The 13,757-nt window shown below is 47.9% G+C and overlaps 1 protein-coding gene across 1 annotated transcript in view; it reads left to right on the top strand.

The window, feature by feature from the left end:
• ST6GALNAC2 (ST6 N-acetylgalactosaminide alpha-2,6-sialyltransferase 2) overlaps positions 1 to 13,757 on the top strand; it is a 237,284-nt gene that overhangs the window by 127,691 nt on the left and 95,836 nt on the right. Inside the window, exon 2 of the mRNA XM_085616909.1 lies at positions 11,227 to 11,319. Coding sequence (XP_085473035.1) covers positions 11,227 to 11,319 — 93 coding nt within the window. The remainder of the gene's footprint in view (positions 1 to 11,226; positions 11,320 to 13,757) is intronic.

The following is a 13,757-nucleotide window of genomic DNA, read 5'->3' on the forward strand; positions in this document are numbered from 1 at the left end:
TTGGTCACAAGGCCCTTATGACCAGTGGTACCTTTTACAAGGGACTTATATGTGTACCAATTGTGGAAACAATGGTACAGTTTAGGGAAAATAACACGGGTACTGTGGCCTGGTTAGCAGGAACCCAGTATACACTCAGTCAAAGTTGTATCAGATACCAGACAAAAAGTGGGGGTACTGCAACAGAACCCCATTTTCCTACAGTGCCTATGTAAAGGCTATTAAGAACTCTCTTGTGACACTAATTACGAAAATTAAATCAAATAGAGCCAGTGGTTAGCTCGAACTGGCATATTACTAGACAAGTATGCTATAGTATTAAAGATAGTTTATGCTAATGTTTAAGCACCCAGTTTGACTTCACCAACAGCATCCTAACAATGGCATTGAAGAAGTGTGCTGCCTCAACAATGGACAAAACTGTTGCCCTGCGACGGTTGCCACCTGGCCAGTATTATACCAGCTTAGCTGGAATTTTTCTGCCAAGGGCAGTAAAACTCAAATATGAGAAGCATTAAAAACGGACACTTTTCCCCTTTGAAGTGTAAACCTGAAACTTTAACTACGTGAAAAAATGACTTCAAAAATATTTTAGAGCTAACATTGTAAATAATTTTTTTTTTTAAAAAGAGACCATGTCCTTGTTCAAAAAGAATGCAGAGGATTTTATACAAACTTCTATTGAAGTACCGGCCAATAACACATCTTTCAGACCGAACCCAAACTATAAAGACTTATGTAGCTGAGCTTGAGAATGGCTAAAGAAAAGCGACTTTGAGCATGCCACCCTGTCAATGTGCAAATCAGGAATTGCTTCTGAAACAAGCTTAGGGTGGGTATGGATAATCAGTGTAAAAGGCAACCAGTTTTACTATTCTGTGTTGAAAGACACTTCCTGATTATTTGGACTTAATGAGGGACTCAAAGGGGACGTGAGAGAGGGAGTAGGAGGAGGAAGGAAGGAAAGGAGAGTGCAAAGGATGGAAAGAGAGAACTAATAAAAGAGACAAAGTCTCAGTACCAAAGGCAGATGGATACACATAGGTGTAGATGGTGGAGCTAGGCCCTGTGTTCAGTACTCTTACTCTAAGGTACAGCATTTTGCCAGAAACTCTTTCAGAAATCTAACACACGAGTCAAACTGTCATACTTCCCTCAAGCTTCCTTATTTTGAGGTCTGGATATTCACAGTACAGCTGTCAAACGACGGCTGTGCTTAATTTGTGAAAACAACAAAAAAATAAGTAGCAGTGCCCACGTCAGAGTACCACTGCAGCTTGCACCCCTTATTACTCCTGCCAGCCCTGCCAATGTCAGTACCAACACAACTCCTAATCAGCACACCCATACAAGATTGACAACTGAGACTATTACAGGCTCCCAAAGCTATAAGAATGGCTTGGGCGGCAGGTATTGGTTATTTTCAATGTATATTGATTCAATAAACAACTGTGATTTTGCTCATCCCTGAAAAGACACATAGTGCCATCATCTGGCAGATTGTCATCCGTACCGGTGTGGACAATTAATTGCCTAGCACTGCAAAAGCACCCTTTGCCACCAATTTGCATATAGTGGGCTATGTGTTTGCCACCTTCAGCCACTGTCTTAATTTGACCCGCCTTTTTTCCGCATTGTGTTGAGCTTTATCAACCACTTGTTGGTTCAGCCCAGTATCGTATTTCTCCCTCATGCAATAATATTGAATGTGTGGGTGCCTCCAATCGAATTCTTCTTTCAATGAGATGCCAGAAAGACTACTTTACAACTACAACCCTCTCTGTTCTGGCCTGCTGGCTCTCTTCCATGTGAATCGCTCTTGTGTGTTAATGCTACATGTGTGGGCACGGTAAAGCCAAATCTGTTGGCTTTGCTGGTGGTTTTTGGCGATGCTTTAAAATCTACTGAGCAGGTTTACAGTCAAAATAGGTCCACTTTGGTTCTGATCCATCCTGAAGACCACCTTCTGCTCGGCAAAATGTCACTATTTATTTTATTTTGGATATATCGAAGGCACAAGCTGCCACAAAAGCTGCAGGACACCTGACGAGGACGGGGAGGGATGGAAAAGCTGGAGGAGAGGCCAGAGAAAAGATAATGGAGTTGACGATCTAGTGAAAAACTTTAGAGACAGGACATTGTTGGTTGTCTTCGGAAGGAGGTGACACTAAGGATGTCCCTCAGTTGTAGAAAAGAAAGTTTCTGGGAGGAAGGTCTCTGTGAATCTTTACCACTGGAGTAGGGGGACCCCCACACACTTGGGTCTCGCTGCACACTGCTCCTTGAACTCGGCTCACACCCACGCCTCTGGTGGGAACTGAACATACCACCTTTTCTTAGGGCGTTCCGTGCATTCACTCCCCAAACCATCTATCAAAATATAAGACATTGAGTCAACATTAGACCCACAAATGTTTGCGCATGACGCACCCAGCACTGCGTAGAAGAACTCGGTGGTACGTGCTCCAGTATATAATGCATGTTTCAGACACACACCTAGCGAGACCCTGGGTCCATGCACAATCCATTACTTGTGTTCTCTGGTAGAAAATCGAGACCTTAAACACTTGAGCGCACTTTGTACATGGTGCACTTTCTTACACAACATTAAACCTAATGCCCTTGCACCTCCGATGCCTTTTACTCTCGCACACACAGAACTCCGTGTTTGTGCCTCATTCCAGAACTTTCTAATCTAGCGTTTCTCACATAAGCATAAACCACACAGAACTGAATACAATAAAATAACTACCAGAACATTCAACAGAATAAAAAATAATAATCATTTTATCAGAAACACCAGCGCTTACATTGCTTGAGCCAATCGCCCCATATACAATATTGCCTGGTAAGAATTGAATACATAATTAGAAGGCTCTGTAAAGTCTTGTATCCCTACCATACAGGTGCTGGGGTGAGAAACGCTTCTTTATTGCCTTGGCTGAGGGGCTGCATATCCGTCACAACCTGAACCTCCCCTGCAACTACCCCCCAGAGAACTACCTACGCCAGGAATCTAAAATCGAACAGATCCGTTAAACTGAACATGGAAACCCCATACCTACACGCACAATTTTGTGCCCGGTTCCACTCTAGTGCACAACTCGTACCCAGACGACTTTTGCACATGCAGTAACCCTGTGACTGCGCAGCAGAACACTGAACATTTCCGCCTGTACTAGGCTGGCACTACTGAGTTTAGGCCCATCGGACACACGCTGGCATCCCCTTCCCTGATTTAGGGTTCTTGGCACCAGACCTCGCGGTCACACGGTTCTATACGTCTAAAGCACCTTCCTCGGCAAGGTTCACGGCCTTGATTTGAAAAATAACAAAAGGCACTCTGACCAAGCTCGTGCCATCCTCCATCCCATTGTAAAATATGCAGTCCAGTCAAGCCATATAGATTACGCTCTTGCTGCCATAAACAAATGACCGATGTAAATGAACACCCACCTGAGACATGCGCAGCGAGATTTACGACGCCTATTGTTTGCTCACCAGATCATGTGACAGGACGCTCATTTTCATTACCAGCCCTATTAAAGGGACCATCCAGTAAAAAAACACAAAAAGAACATTTCTCTTTACTCTTCATTACAGTGACTAAAGATCGACCTCAAACTGGTGTAACATATTTGCTTCCGAAGCACAGGGTGCCCCATCAGCATGCATCCGCCGCCCACACTGCACACTGCTGTGGATGACTTGAACTTCTACTAGCCATCATCTCATGGGAGCTGGGCAGGTCTAGTGCCTTCGCTCTCGTTGATCACACATAAAAGGTGTCTCTGTGGATAGCAAACTGTGGGTCTCTTCTGAAGGTCTGAGACTGAGTCTTGGCTACTGCTACTCTCGAGGGAGAATGCCTGATGCTTGTGGACACAGGCGGTCTCATTTGTCAGGCCAGACACAAACTCTTTTTCTCTTGCGGCTTCCTCAGCAACTGCAATATTTCTGCATCGACCTTCAAACTGGGAGCCTTTTTAGGTTTGGGGTTTGACGCCTCCTCAGCCCCCGACATTGCCATCGCCATCCCGGATGGATACAAGATCATCAGGAGGGACCGCGTCAACCAGACTGGGGGAGGCATCGCCGTCGTCCACAAGAACACCATCCGCATCACGACCGACGCAGACGACACCTACACCGCCGCCGAACATCTCCACTTCCAGATTCACACCGACCCAACGACGACCCTCAGAGGCACCCTCATCTACAGACCCCCGGGACCACGCACACAATTCAGCGAAGACATCACGGACTTCATCAGCCCACACGCCCTCCCCTCCGCCGACTACATCCTCCTAGGGGACCTCAACTTCCACCTGGAGAACAACAAGGACCGCAACACCATCACCCTGCTGAGACAACCTCGCCAACCTCGGACTCAAGCAACTGGTCAACACCCCCACCCACTACGCCGGCCACACGCTTGACCCCGTCTTCTCATCCAGCAAGCACATTGCCTTCAGCCACTCCACCGGACTTCACTGGACCGACCACAGCTGCGTCCACTTCAGCTTCAGAAAAACCACTACCCACCACCACCCGCAAAGGGTTCCTCACAGAAGCTGGAGCAAGATCACCGCCAACCAGCTCACCACCTCCCTCAGCCAGAACCCACCTGCCAGCACACCGGACCCCAACGAAGCAGCCCGCAACTTCACACAGTGGCTGACGGCCTGCACCGACGACCTCGCACCACTGAAGAACCCTCCCAGCAAACCCAGAAGCAAGAAGGCCCCCTGGTTCACCGACGAACTCAAGGACTCCAAGAAGACCTACCGCACCCTCGAGAAAGCCGCACCCTCGAGAAAGCCTGGCTCCTCGACCTGACCACTGACAACATGACCGCCCTCAAACACGCAACCCGCAAGCACCACCAGCTCATCCGCACCACCAAGAAGAAATCACTGAAGGATCGACTGGACAACAACGCCCACGACAGCAAGGAACTCTTCAGCATCGTCAAGGAGTTCTCCAACCCCAGCACCGGCAACAACGACATCACCCTTCACAAGATCTCTGCGACTCTCTCGCCTCGTTCTTCCACCGCAAGATTGCCGACATCCACAACAGCTTCGGCGCACCATCCTCGCACCCAACCGTCGGACCAACGCACCCAACCGCCACCCTCCGCACCTGGACCGCTGTGACCACCGAAGACACAGCCCGCACGATGAACACCATCCACTCCGGATCTCCGACTGCCCCCTGCCCCCACCACGTCTTCAACAAGGCCGACTCCACCATCGCACCCCAACTCCGAGACGTCATCAACACCTCCTTCGACACCGCCACCTTCCCGGAGAGCTGGAAGCATGCCAAGCTCAGCGCCCTATTGAAGAAACCTTCAGCGGACCCCACCGACCTCAAAAACTTCTGCCCCATCTCGCTCCTCCCTTTTCCTGCCAAAGTCATCGAGAAGATCGCCAACAGACAGCTTGCCGCCTTCCTCGAGACGAATGGATTCCTCGACCCCTCGCAGTCCGGCTTCAGAGCCAACCACAGCACCGAGACCGCCCTCATCGCAGCCACCGACGACATCCGAGCCCTTCTCGACAACGGGGAAACAGCGGCACTCATCCTCCTGGACCTCTCCGCCGCGTTCGACACTGTCTGCCACCGCACCCTAGTCCAACGCCTCAGCAACACCGGCATCCAAGAGAAGGCATTGAAGTGGATCATCTCGTTCCTCGCTGGAAGAACACAGCGAGTCCGCCTCCCCCCCGTTTCGTTCCGAGGCCACCGAAGTCATCTGCGGCGTCCCGCAAGGCTCATCACTCAGCCCCACCCTCTTCAACGTCTACATGAGACCCCTCGCAGCCATCGCACGCCAACACAACCTCAACATCATCTCCTACGCCGACGACACCCAGCTGATCCTCTCCCTCACCAGAGACCCCGACACCGCCATAACCAGCCTCCACGAAGGGATGAAAGACGTCGCCGAGTGGATGAAGAACAGCCGCTTGAAACTGAACTCAGACAAGACGGAAGTCCTCATCCTTGGACCATCACCCTCCGCCTGGGACGACTCCTGGTGGCCCCCAGCCCTGGGCACCGCCCCCAAGCCGACAGACCACGCACGCAACCTGGGCTTCATCCTGGACTCCTCCCTCTCGATGACCAGACAAGTCAACGCCGTCTCCTCTACATGCTTTCACACCCTCCGCATCCTCTGCAAGATCTTCCGATGGATCCCGATCGAAACCAGGAATACGGTCACCCAGGCCCTCGTCACCAGCTGGCTGGACTACGGAAACACCCTCTACGCCGGAACCACAGCCAACTACAGAAAAGACTACAACGCATCCAGAACGCCTCCGCCCGACTCATCCTGGACATCCCTCGACGCAGCCACATCTCCGGCCACCTGAGGAACCTGCACTGGCTCCCCGTCAACAAGAGGATTACGTTCAGGCTCCTCACCCACGCACACAAGTCTCTCCACAACCTGGGCCCCAAGTACCTCAACGACCGCCTGACCTTCCACACGCCCACCCGCCAGCTACGGTCCGCTAGCTTCGCCCTCGCCGCCGTACCACGCATCCGAAGAGCCACCGCCGGAGGCAGATCCTTCTCCTACCTGGCGGCCAAGACATGGAACTCCCTCCCCATCCACCTTCGGCTGACCAAGGACCACCTCCCCTTCAGGAGACAACTCAAGACCTGGCTGTTCGAGCAGTAGCGGCCCCCTTCCCCCAAGCGCCTTGAGACCCTTCCGGGTGAGTAGCGCGCTATACAAGTGTTATGATTGATTGATTGATTAAGTGCTTGGTGACCCAGATGGCATGACCTCTTCGTATCCCACTCACTTCGAATCACTTGTTAAACTTTCTTAGATCGACATTGGGATCCTGGCTCTTCTAGTATTGAAATACGCACGAATATCTTGGCTTGCCTGCCCCCGGGTTTGGGGGTCTTGGAGACAGGTTATTGGGGAGCGTTCAGGTCGAACCCTCTCCATACGCGCGTCTTAGCTGGGCCTAACCCGGGGTTTTCTTTCGGACACTCAGTGGCTTTTCAGCCCCAGGAGCCCCCGAGGCCGCCGCATTCCAAGTAATCGGAGATAACATATCGCCCTCACAAAGCTCTCCTTGTTGCTCGGACAATAATGGCTTCCCTGTGCTGCTCGTGCCAACAATGTACCCCCCCTCCCCCCCCCCTGAGTTCTCCATAGCCGGACCGCGCCGAGCCCTTACCCTGCAGGGCGCCCTCGTCCCACCTCGCCTCCTCACGTCGGTTCATGTGACGCAGTTGGTATTCTGGACGCAGCACTCCTTTCTGCACATGCTACCAGATCAGTATAGCCTAACATGTGAGGAGGCAGCGGGGCTTCTATTGACATGGGAAGGCATCCAGTGTCTCCAAAAGGCTTGGAGGGCCCCGACATGAATCCTCCTCACCTGAATTTGCCCCGGCCCTACCATATTTTCAAAGTCGAACTGCCTGTCAGGAAATATTTCTGATTTCTTCTACGCCAGTCGACCTCTGAAAATGGCTACAGTAGAGGGAGGCTGATTTCTAGGACACAAGAAGCCTATTAAATAAAGAGCTCCTGTTATACTGCACATGTGCACCACAGTCTCACAACCCCATGGGTGTAGGAATGTTGGTATAACTAGAACTGCTTGAAAAAGTATGAATACTGTGAGCCGGGCTTCACACCTCTCCTTCACCTCACAGCCAGATCCCATGCCACAGTATGAGCGTGCCCAGAGTCAAGGTCAGGAGAAGAACAGGCTTTACATTTTTGTTCCTCTGTTAAGGAACCCAATGACATTCTTATGTGCAGTCTTTGGAGAGGGCAGGCTGAAAACCGTTGGAAAGCACCACCACGTCTTGTGCCATCACCGCATCACCAGAAGCCCTTCATCCTCTTAGCATGGCAGGAATGACGCATTCTATGACACCTTTTAACTAATAGCGTCCATATTTAAAAGTGTAGTGGTCTATGTGATTGATTACTGCTCTAAAAGTAACTCTGAGTGGATTTGGCCAAACCCCATTAGTAGCATATAACATAACGTCATCAGATGCTACAAAGTTCAGTGAAAATCTCAAGAATGGTTTCACTGGAATTGAAAGCACTCCATTCACCAATTTCACACTTTTTGCAATTTGCAGGAACTGCCCTTTATTGGTTCTGGACATGCACAAGGGAGTGGCATTGCAGAGAGCAGTCAACTTGCTTAACAAAATAGCAGATGCGAGATTGACTTTTTGAAAAATGGGAGGGTAGTAAAATCCAACCAGTCTCTTCTGGTTCAAATATTTTGTTGGAGCAACACCAAGACGTGTTGCCACATTTAAAAAAATAAAAATAAATAAGAAATCCGACGCCCAATTTGTTCTTGGGATTCTGGAACGCAATCTTCTTGTGTTAAATCAGAATGAACGTAAATGAATTAAAGCCGTTTAGGAAATGCTGCTTTGGTGTGGAGTTGGCATTTGTCTGGGCAGTTTTATATGTAAAGGAACAAGGAATTTCACATAGCCATTTTTTTCCTCATTTAATTCCTGTTTCAAGTTCTTGTTTCAAATGGAAGATACCGACTTCAATTTTTCCATACAGTTTCTTTAATTGGCTCTATAAATGTACAGGCCATGTTGCAACCATGTAGTAGATGCAAAGCGTTTGTGGGGCTTTTCGATACGCTTATTTTGTGATGCATTCATGATGTTTACAGGTGGTGGGGTTAGAAGTTTGTGTGTGTGTTTTGTAGGAATGGGACTAATTCGTAGAAGCAGGGTTTGTTTCCATCCACAATTTGCTTCATCATATAATACAATTAGTATTTTCAGAAACCAATTCGAAATGCAGAACTGCTTTCCAACATCTGAGAGAAGGTGCTTTTAGCTTACTGAGTGTATATGTTTATTTAGGTGGTAGATTCCATGCCTGGGGCCACGGGGATTCTTGTGAGATGAAAAGACACTGTCTTCATTACACAAAACAAACTTTAGTTGTTAGTTATCTCTTTTCATTGCTTGTTTTTTTTAAATGAAAGTGCTAGGGCGATCCCAGCTAAAGAGCATGTATTGTCTATCTCCGTGAATGTAGACACCGGAATGTATTGTAGGACAGGTCATCTTTGTGGTGGTGTCATGGTCATACAATACCAGTTTCAACCTGTGGTGTGTAGAGGCTATTAAGGTTCAGTGCTCCTCTGCGTCAGACATCTTTTCTTAGACCTCCACATTCGCACCACCATACAATTGCAGGTGATAACGCTCTTTACAAATACACATAAAATCACATAACATTGGAATCTTGGGTTTAAAGATCTTCTATGAAACCAGGAATAGGAGATAATGTAACTCCATCTTACCTTTATTTTTTATTTTATTTGAGGTTTTATAAAGTGTATACAAGGCCCTTGAGCACCAGTGCTAACATAGCAAAAGAAAAGATAGATGAACACAGTACAATAAGCATAGTTCTCAACATGTAACAAATCACATTTATAAAAAAGAAACAGTGGAACAGACACTGATGAAATAATGTTTGGACAGCGAATTGAACTTCGTATTAATAGTACTTGGGCACCGGGGCTTTGATGAAAGTAGATGGCTCTTATTGAATAAAACATCGAGGTACATTAACTTAAAGCAAAGGCTCAAGAAGGCCAGACCTCCCCAGAGTCTCTCGATGTGAGCAGTTTTAGTTGCAATCAGTGTGTACAAGGAACAGCTGATGCACGCCACTTATGCGAAACTTTACTCACGAAAAGAATGAGAACAGATGTAGTGACTGAATGTCCTGTAGCTGGACCGAGGAAGGTAAAGAAATAGTTACTAAGAAGAAATATGTTTAGATCGGTTCCGAAAACGGGTAAGCAGGGGATAGTATGGGGGCATGACAGAGAGAGTTTCAGACTCTCTGGGTGCACACCCACAAAAAATATTTTCTGAAAGTACATATTATTTATTGAAAATCGTTTTTTCAAGTAATAGAGAGTCTCTTGCTTTGGAGCTGCAGGGAACCGCCAACGAACTTCTATTTCTTGGCCGGGTAGCCCAAGTGTGTTGTGGGAGAGGTCAAGGGGATGAGTTTACGCAAAGTCAATCGTTGATTGGCTGTATTCAGTTTATTCATTCTCTCGGACAAAAAATAATCGACAGCTCCGTGAAAGCATTGCTATGGCAAGGACTAGTCAGGGGCTGTTTGCCCACGCTGGACCCAAAGTAAACTCGCCGGACCCTTGAGTGTGGGTCTGCCCCATCCAAGTTTCTGTATTGTTCAACAAACGATTGCATGTTTTTAAATGTGACTATCTTCAGTAACGTTACTAGTCAGCTGTACACGCTTTAAGCATGTTTGCGCCTAGAAACGAGTAATGCAGTGCTGTGTTTTACAAGGGTAATTATCAGTCATGTTTCAAGTCCAAGGACTTCCAAGAATGTATACATGAATGAGGTATGAACCACAATCCGTTATAAAGTCATGGAAGAACAAAGTGACTCACGATATGATATCTACGCCTTATCAACAAATGGTCACATCATAATTTTCCCCAGAGTCCTTTCAAAGCTCTTTTATAGCTCCTTCCGATGCACAGGTCTTCCAGCTGTAGATATGCGAAATAAATGTAAAATCTGCACGCCAGCATGCAGCTTGTTATGTGCTGAACGCATATGTGATGACATTTAATAAAGGTTGAATTTTAAAGCCACCCTTGTGGTTTTAAAAAATGTGCTACTTGGCAGTTCGATTTATGCTTTCCTGTGCCAAACTCCTGTTGTGCAATAAATACATATTCTACCATTCATATTTATTTATCAGCTAAGAGCTAAAATATATAGCATAGGGTATTTTATTTCCTATATTTTATGGTCCGACCATCACCCTTCGATAGTTTAGCTGGAGACATGAAGGCTAAAAGCAAAGTCCAATGTGAAATCAAACCCATCAGAAAAGATGTTAATTTGTTGCAAAAACATTTTAGAATCCGTTTAATGTAAGTGAGATTAAACAATGACGAGGTTTACAATGGGCAGGGGTATTCTATTGTTATTTAATTAAATTTAGTCTGCAAAAAATGAACATGTTCCCATAAATATTTAGTTTCTGCTCATGACTGTTCGGTTGAGGTAATAAAAGATTAGAAGTATGAAAAGATATTCCAAGATACAGAGGCGTTCTCAGCCTGTAGAATAAAGAGGTGTTACGCTAGGGCTGAGGCCACGTGCTTACTTGCTTCCTGTTTTGTGTTGTAGCTCCTTCCAGCAGGGTGCTCTGCGCTTGGGGTCGAAGATTGTGTTCAAGCGAGCTGTGACCGCCAGTGCGAACCAGGAGAATGTCCACAAAAGGTGAGTGGCTGCCACTGGTAGGTTTGTGGCCCACACCTCATGCAACTCTTTTACAGCACATGCTTCACATCACCCCATAATAACGTCCATGATACCTGCCTTCGACAGTCCTCCATGTACTTCCCTCATTATAAAGCGGACTGTCACACCACCTCACACATCAAACCACTGTTATGTGAATCTCACCAACCTTTATAGGTCTCACTTGTGAAGTACCTTATTTCAACACCCATCACAGATCTCAATTGTGGTACCTAGTTTTCGTCAATGCTCCGATATTTTACCCATGGAGCTAATGTCTCACTGTCCCCGCCCCCCCCCCCCTCTCATTTGTGGTACCTGCCGCTCATCACCCTCACTTTCGCATATCTCCCCTACAGAAACCACCTATTGGTTGTATGTGATTTCATAGAATATTTTTTTAGATTATGGACGACAACAGAGGGTGGTCACAAGGGACACAGAGCCAGCAGGCAGACAATGGAAAGTGGTCGGTAGGGGCTCTGGGCAAGCACATGGAGGATGGAGGACGACCTGGAGGGGTTCGGGGCAAGCCGACAGACAACAGAGGATGGTCAGGAGTGTCGGGTCAATGCCAGTTACTTTCTACATTACTCTGAAATGGAACAAATGTCCAACCATTAGGTGCGCTGCAGGAGATAACGAAGCAGATTTTTGATCCTCGGGAGAGGAGACATCTGTCCAGTAACTCTAAATTCACCTTCCGAATTGAATGTAGACTGCGTGAGTGCACCAGCCTGTCCTGTCCCCAACTCCATAAATGCTGCCTTTGTATGCCAAGGTCTGAGCTTTCATTTAACATGCGGAGGGTATTAGAAAAGAGAAAATGAATCCAATAAAGTCTAGCCTTTAGTCAAACCTAGAAACTATATACCTGTTGTGTTTTAAACAGATAAGCTGGGAAGTGTGGGCAACACAGAGAGAGGTGGGGAGGTGGTGGGGAATAAGGCATATGAGGAGATAGCAAGAAAACACATACACACCCATGGAGTGTGCAAAGAAAAACAGCAAAGTTTCTTGATGTGAGTCGTGGAAGAATGCAAGTCATCCCATCAGAAGAATGGTAAAGAAGCACTATTGTAGGGGAGAAAGAAACACAAGAAGAGAAAGGAGGGCCCCTGAAAAAGAAGCATGCATATGAGATTGTCAAGAAAGCCAAGCAACGGGCTGACCTAAAGCCCGCTTGCAGCATTGATGTTGTACACAAAACGTTTTTGCAACTGCTAAAAGCCGACTGTAGGTGAGAACTAAAAAATGGCCCAGAATGTTGTTTTTTTCTGCTCCTCTTATGCAATGGTGAGGAGAGAGGATTTGGGGAGCACATAAAAGAAAAAGGCAGGAGAAGATTTTTAGAGTAAGAATTACACTCTTTGAAAAGGCTGAGGATGCGATTTATGGAAGGTAGGTAGTATTAGTTAAAACAATCACTGGACCCATTGCAACTGCTTACATCAGTTATCTACCAGGGCATAGTAGCTGTGGCAGTTGGCATATCCAGTGGCGTAGCAATAGCCCCCACAACCCTCCGCAGTGTGGGGCGAGGGGGCCCGAGCTCCAGGGGCCACCTCCGGCACTGTGCACGGACGGCGGCCCCCCGCCTGAGAACTCCTGGCTGTGTCCCCTCCACATACTTTGAAGCAGGGCCGGCTTTAGCATTGGTGGCGCCTGGTGCGACAATCACTTTTGGCACCCCCACGTACCATGAACGCCTCCTAAGATTCTGTCACTACCACCTGCAAAAGTGCCCCTCATCCCTCGTATCATAAGATATTGCCAAGCACAGCGGCCCCCCGGAGGTCACTGTGCCCCCCTCCACAGGTCAACGTCCAGGGCGGCCGCACCAGTCGCACTGCCCTAAAGCCGGCCCTGCTTTGAAGGGGGCGCTCCCTCAAGTTACTTACACCTCTGAGAATATCCTACCATGCACTCTCTAGAGTGTGTAGAAATGTCATAGATGCCTGCCCTTGCTATCTGTTATACAGGGATCAGGGCCGGACTGGGAACGCAAACCGGCCCTGGCAGTCCAGTCAGACGGCTGAGCGCGGAAGGGGCGTGGGGGCAGGTGGTGGTTGGCTTGCTGGTGAGAAACACTGCTGCTGCTTTTAGAACAGGGAGCTGGTATTGCAGCACTGCTGCAAAACCGGCCCCCTGTACTAAAAAGAGCCCCCACCGCCCCATAACCGGCCCCCTACCCTTCTGGCTCACCGGGAAAAACGCCCACTGCCCGCTACGGTTAGTCCGGTCCTGACAGGGAAGCTACAGTGCACCAATGTTAGATTTTACAGCACTGCTTGATTTCCATACATTGTCACCTGTATGCATGGAACCGCATATCAATATGTTCCCCATCGGAGACTACCTGACTAGGAGCAGACAGAAGCAGCATTCTTTAAAGATACAGGTCGCATGTAATGCAG

The sequence above is a fragment of the Triturus cristatus genome, chromosome 7 (genome assembly GCF_964204655.1).
Source record: "Triturus cristatus chromosome 7, aTriCri1.1, whole genome shotgun sequence".
Classification (NCBI taxonomy): domain Eukaryota; kingdom Metazoa; phylum Chordata; class Amphibia; order Caudata; family Salamandridae; genus Triturus; species Triturus cristatus.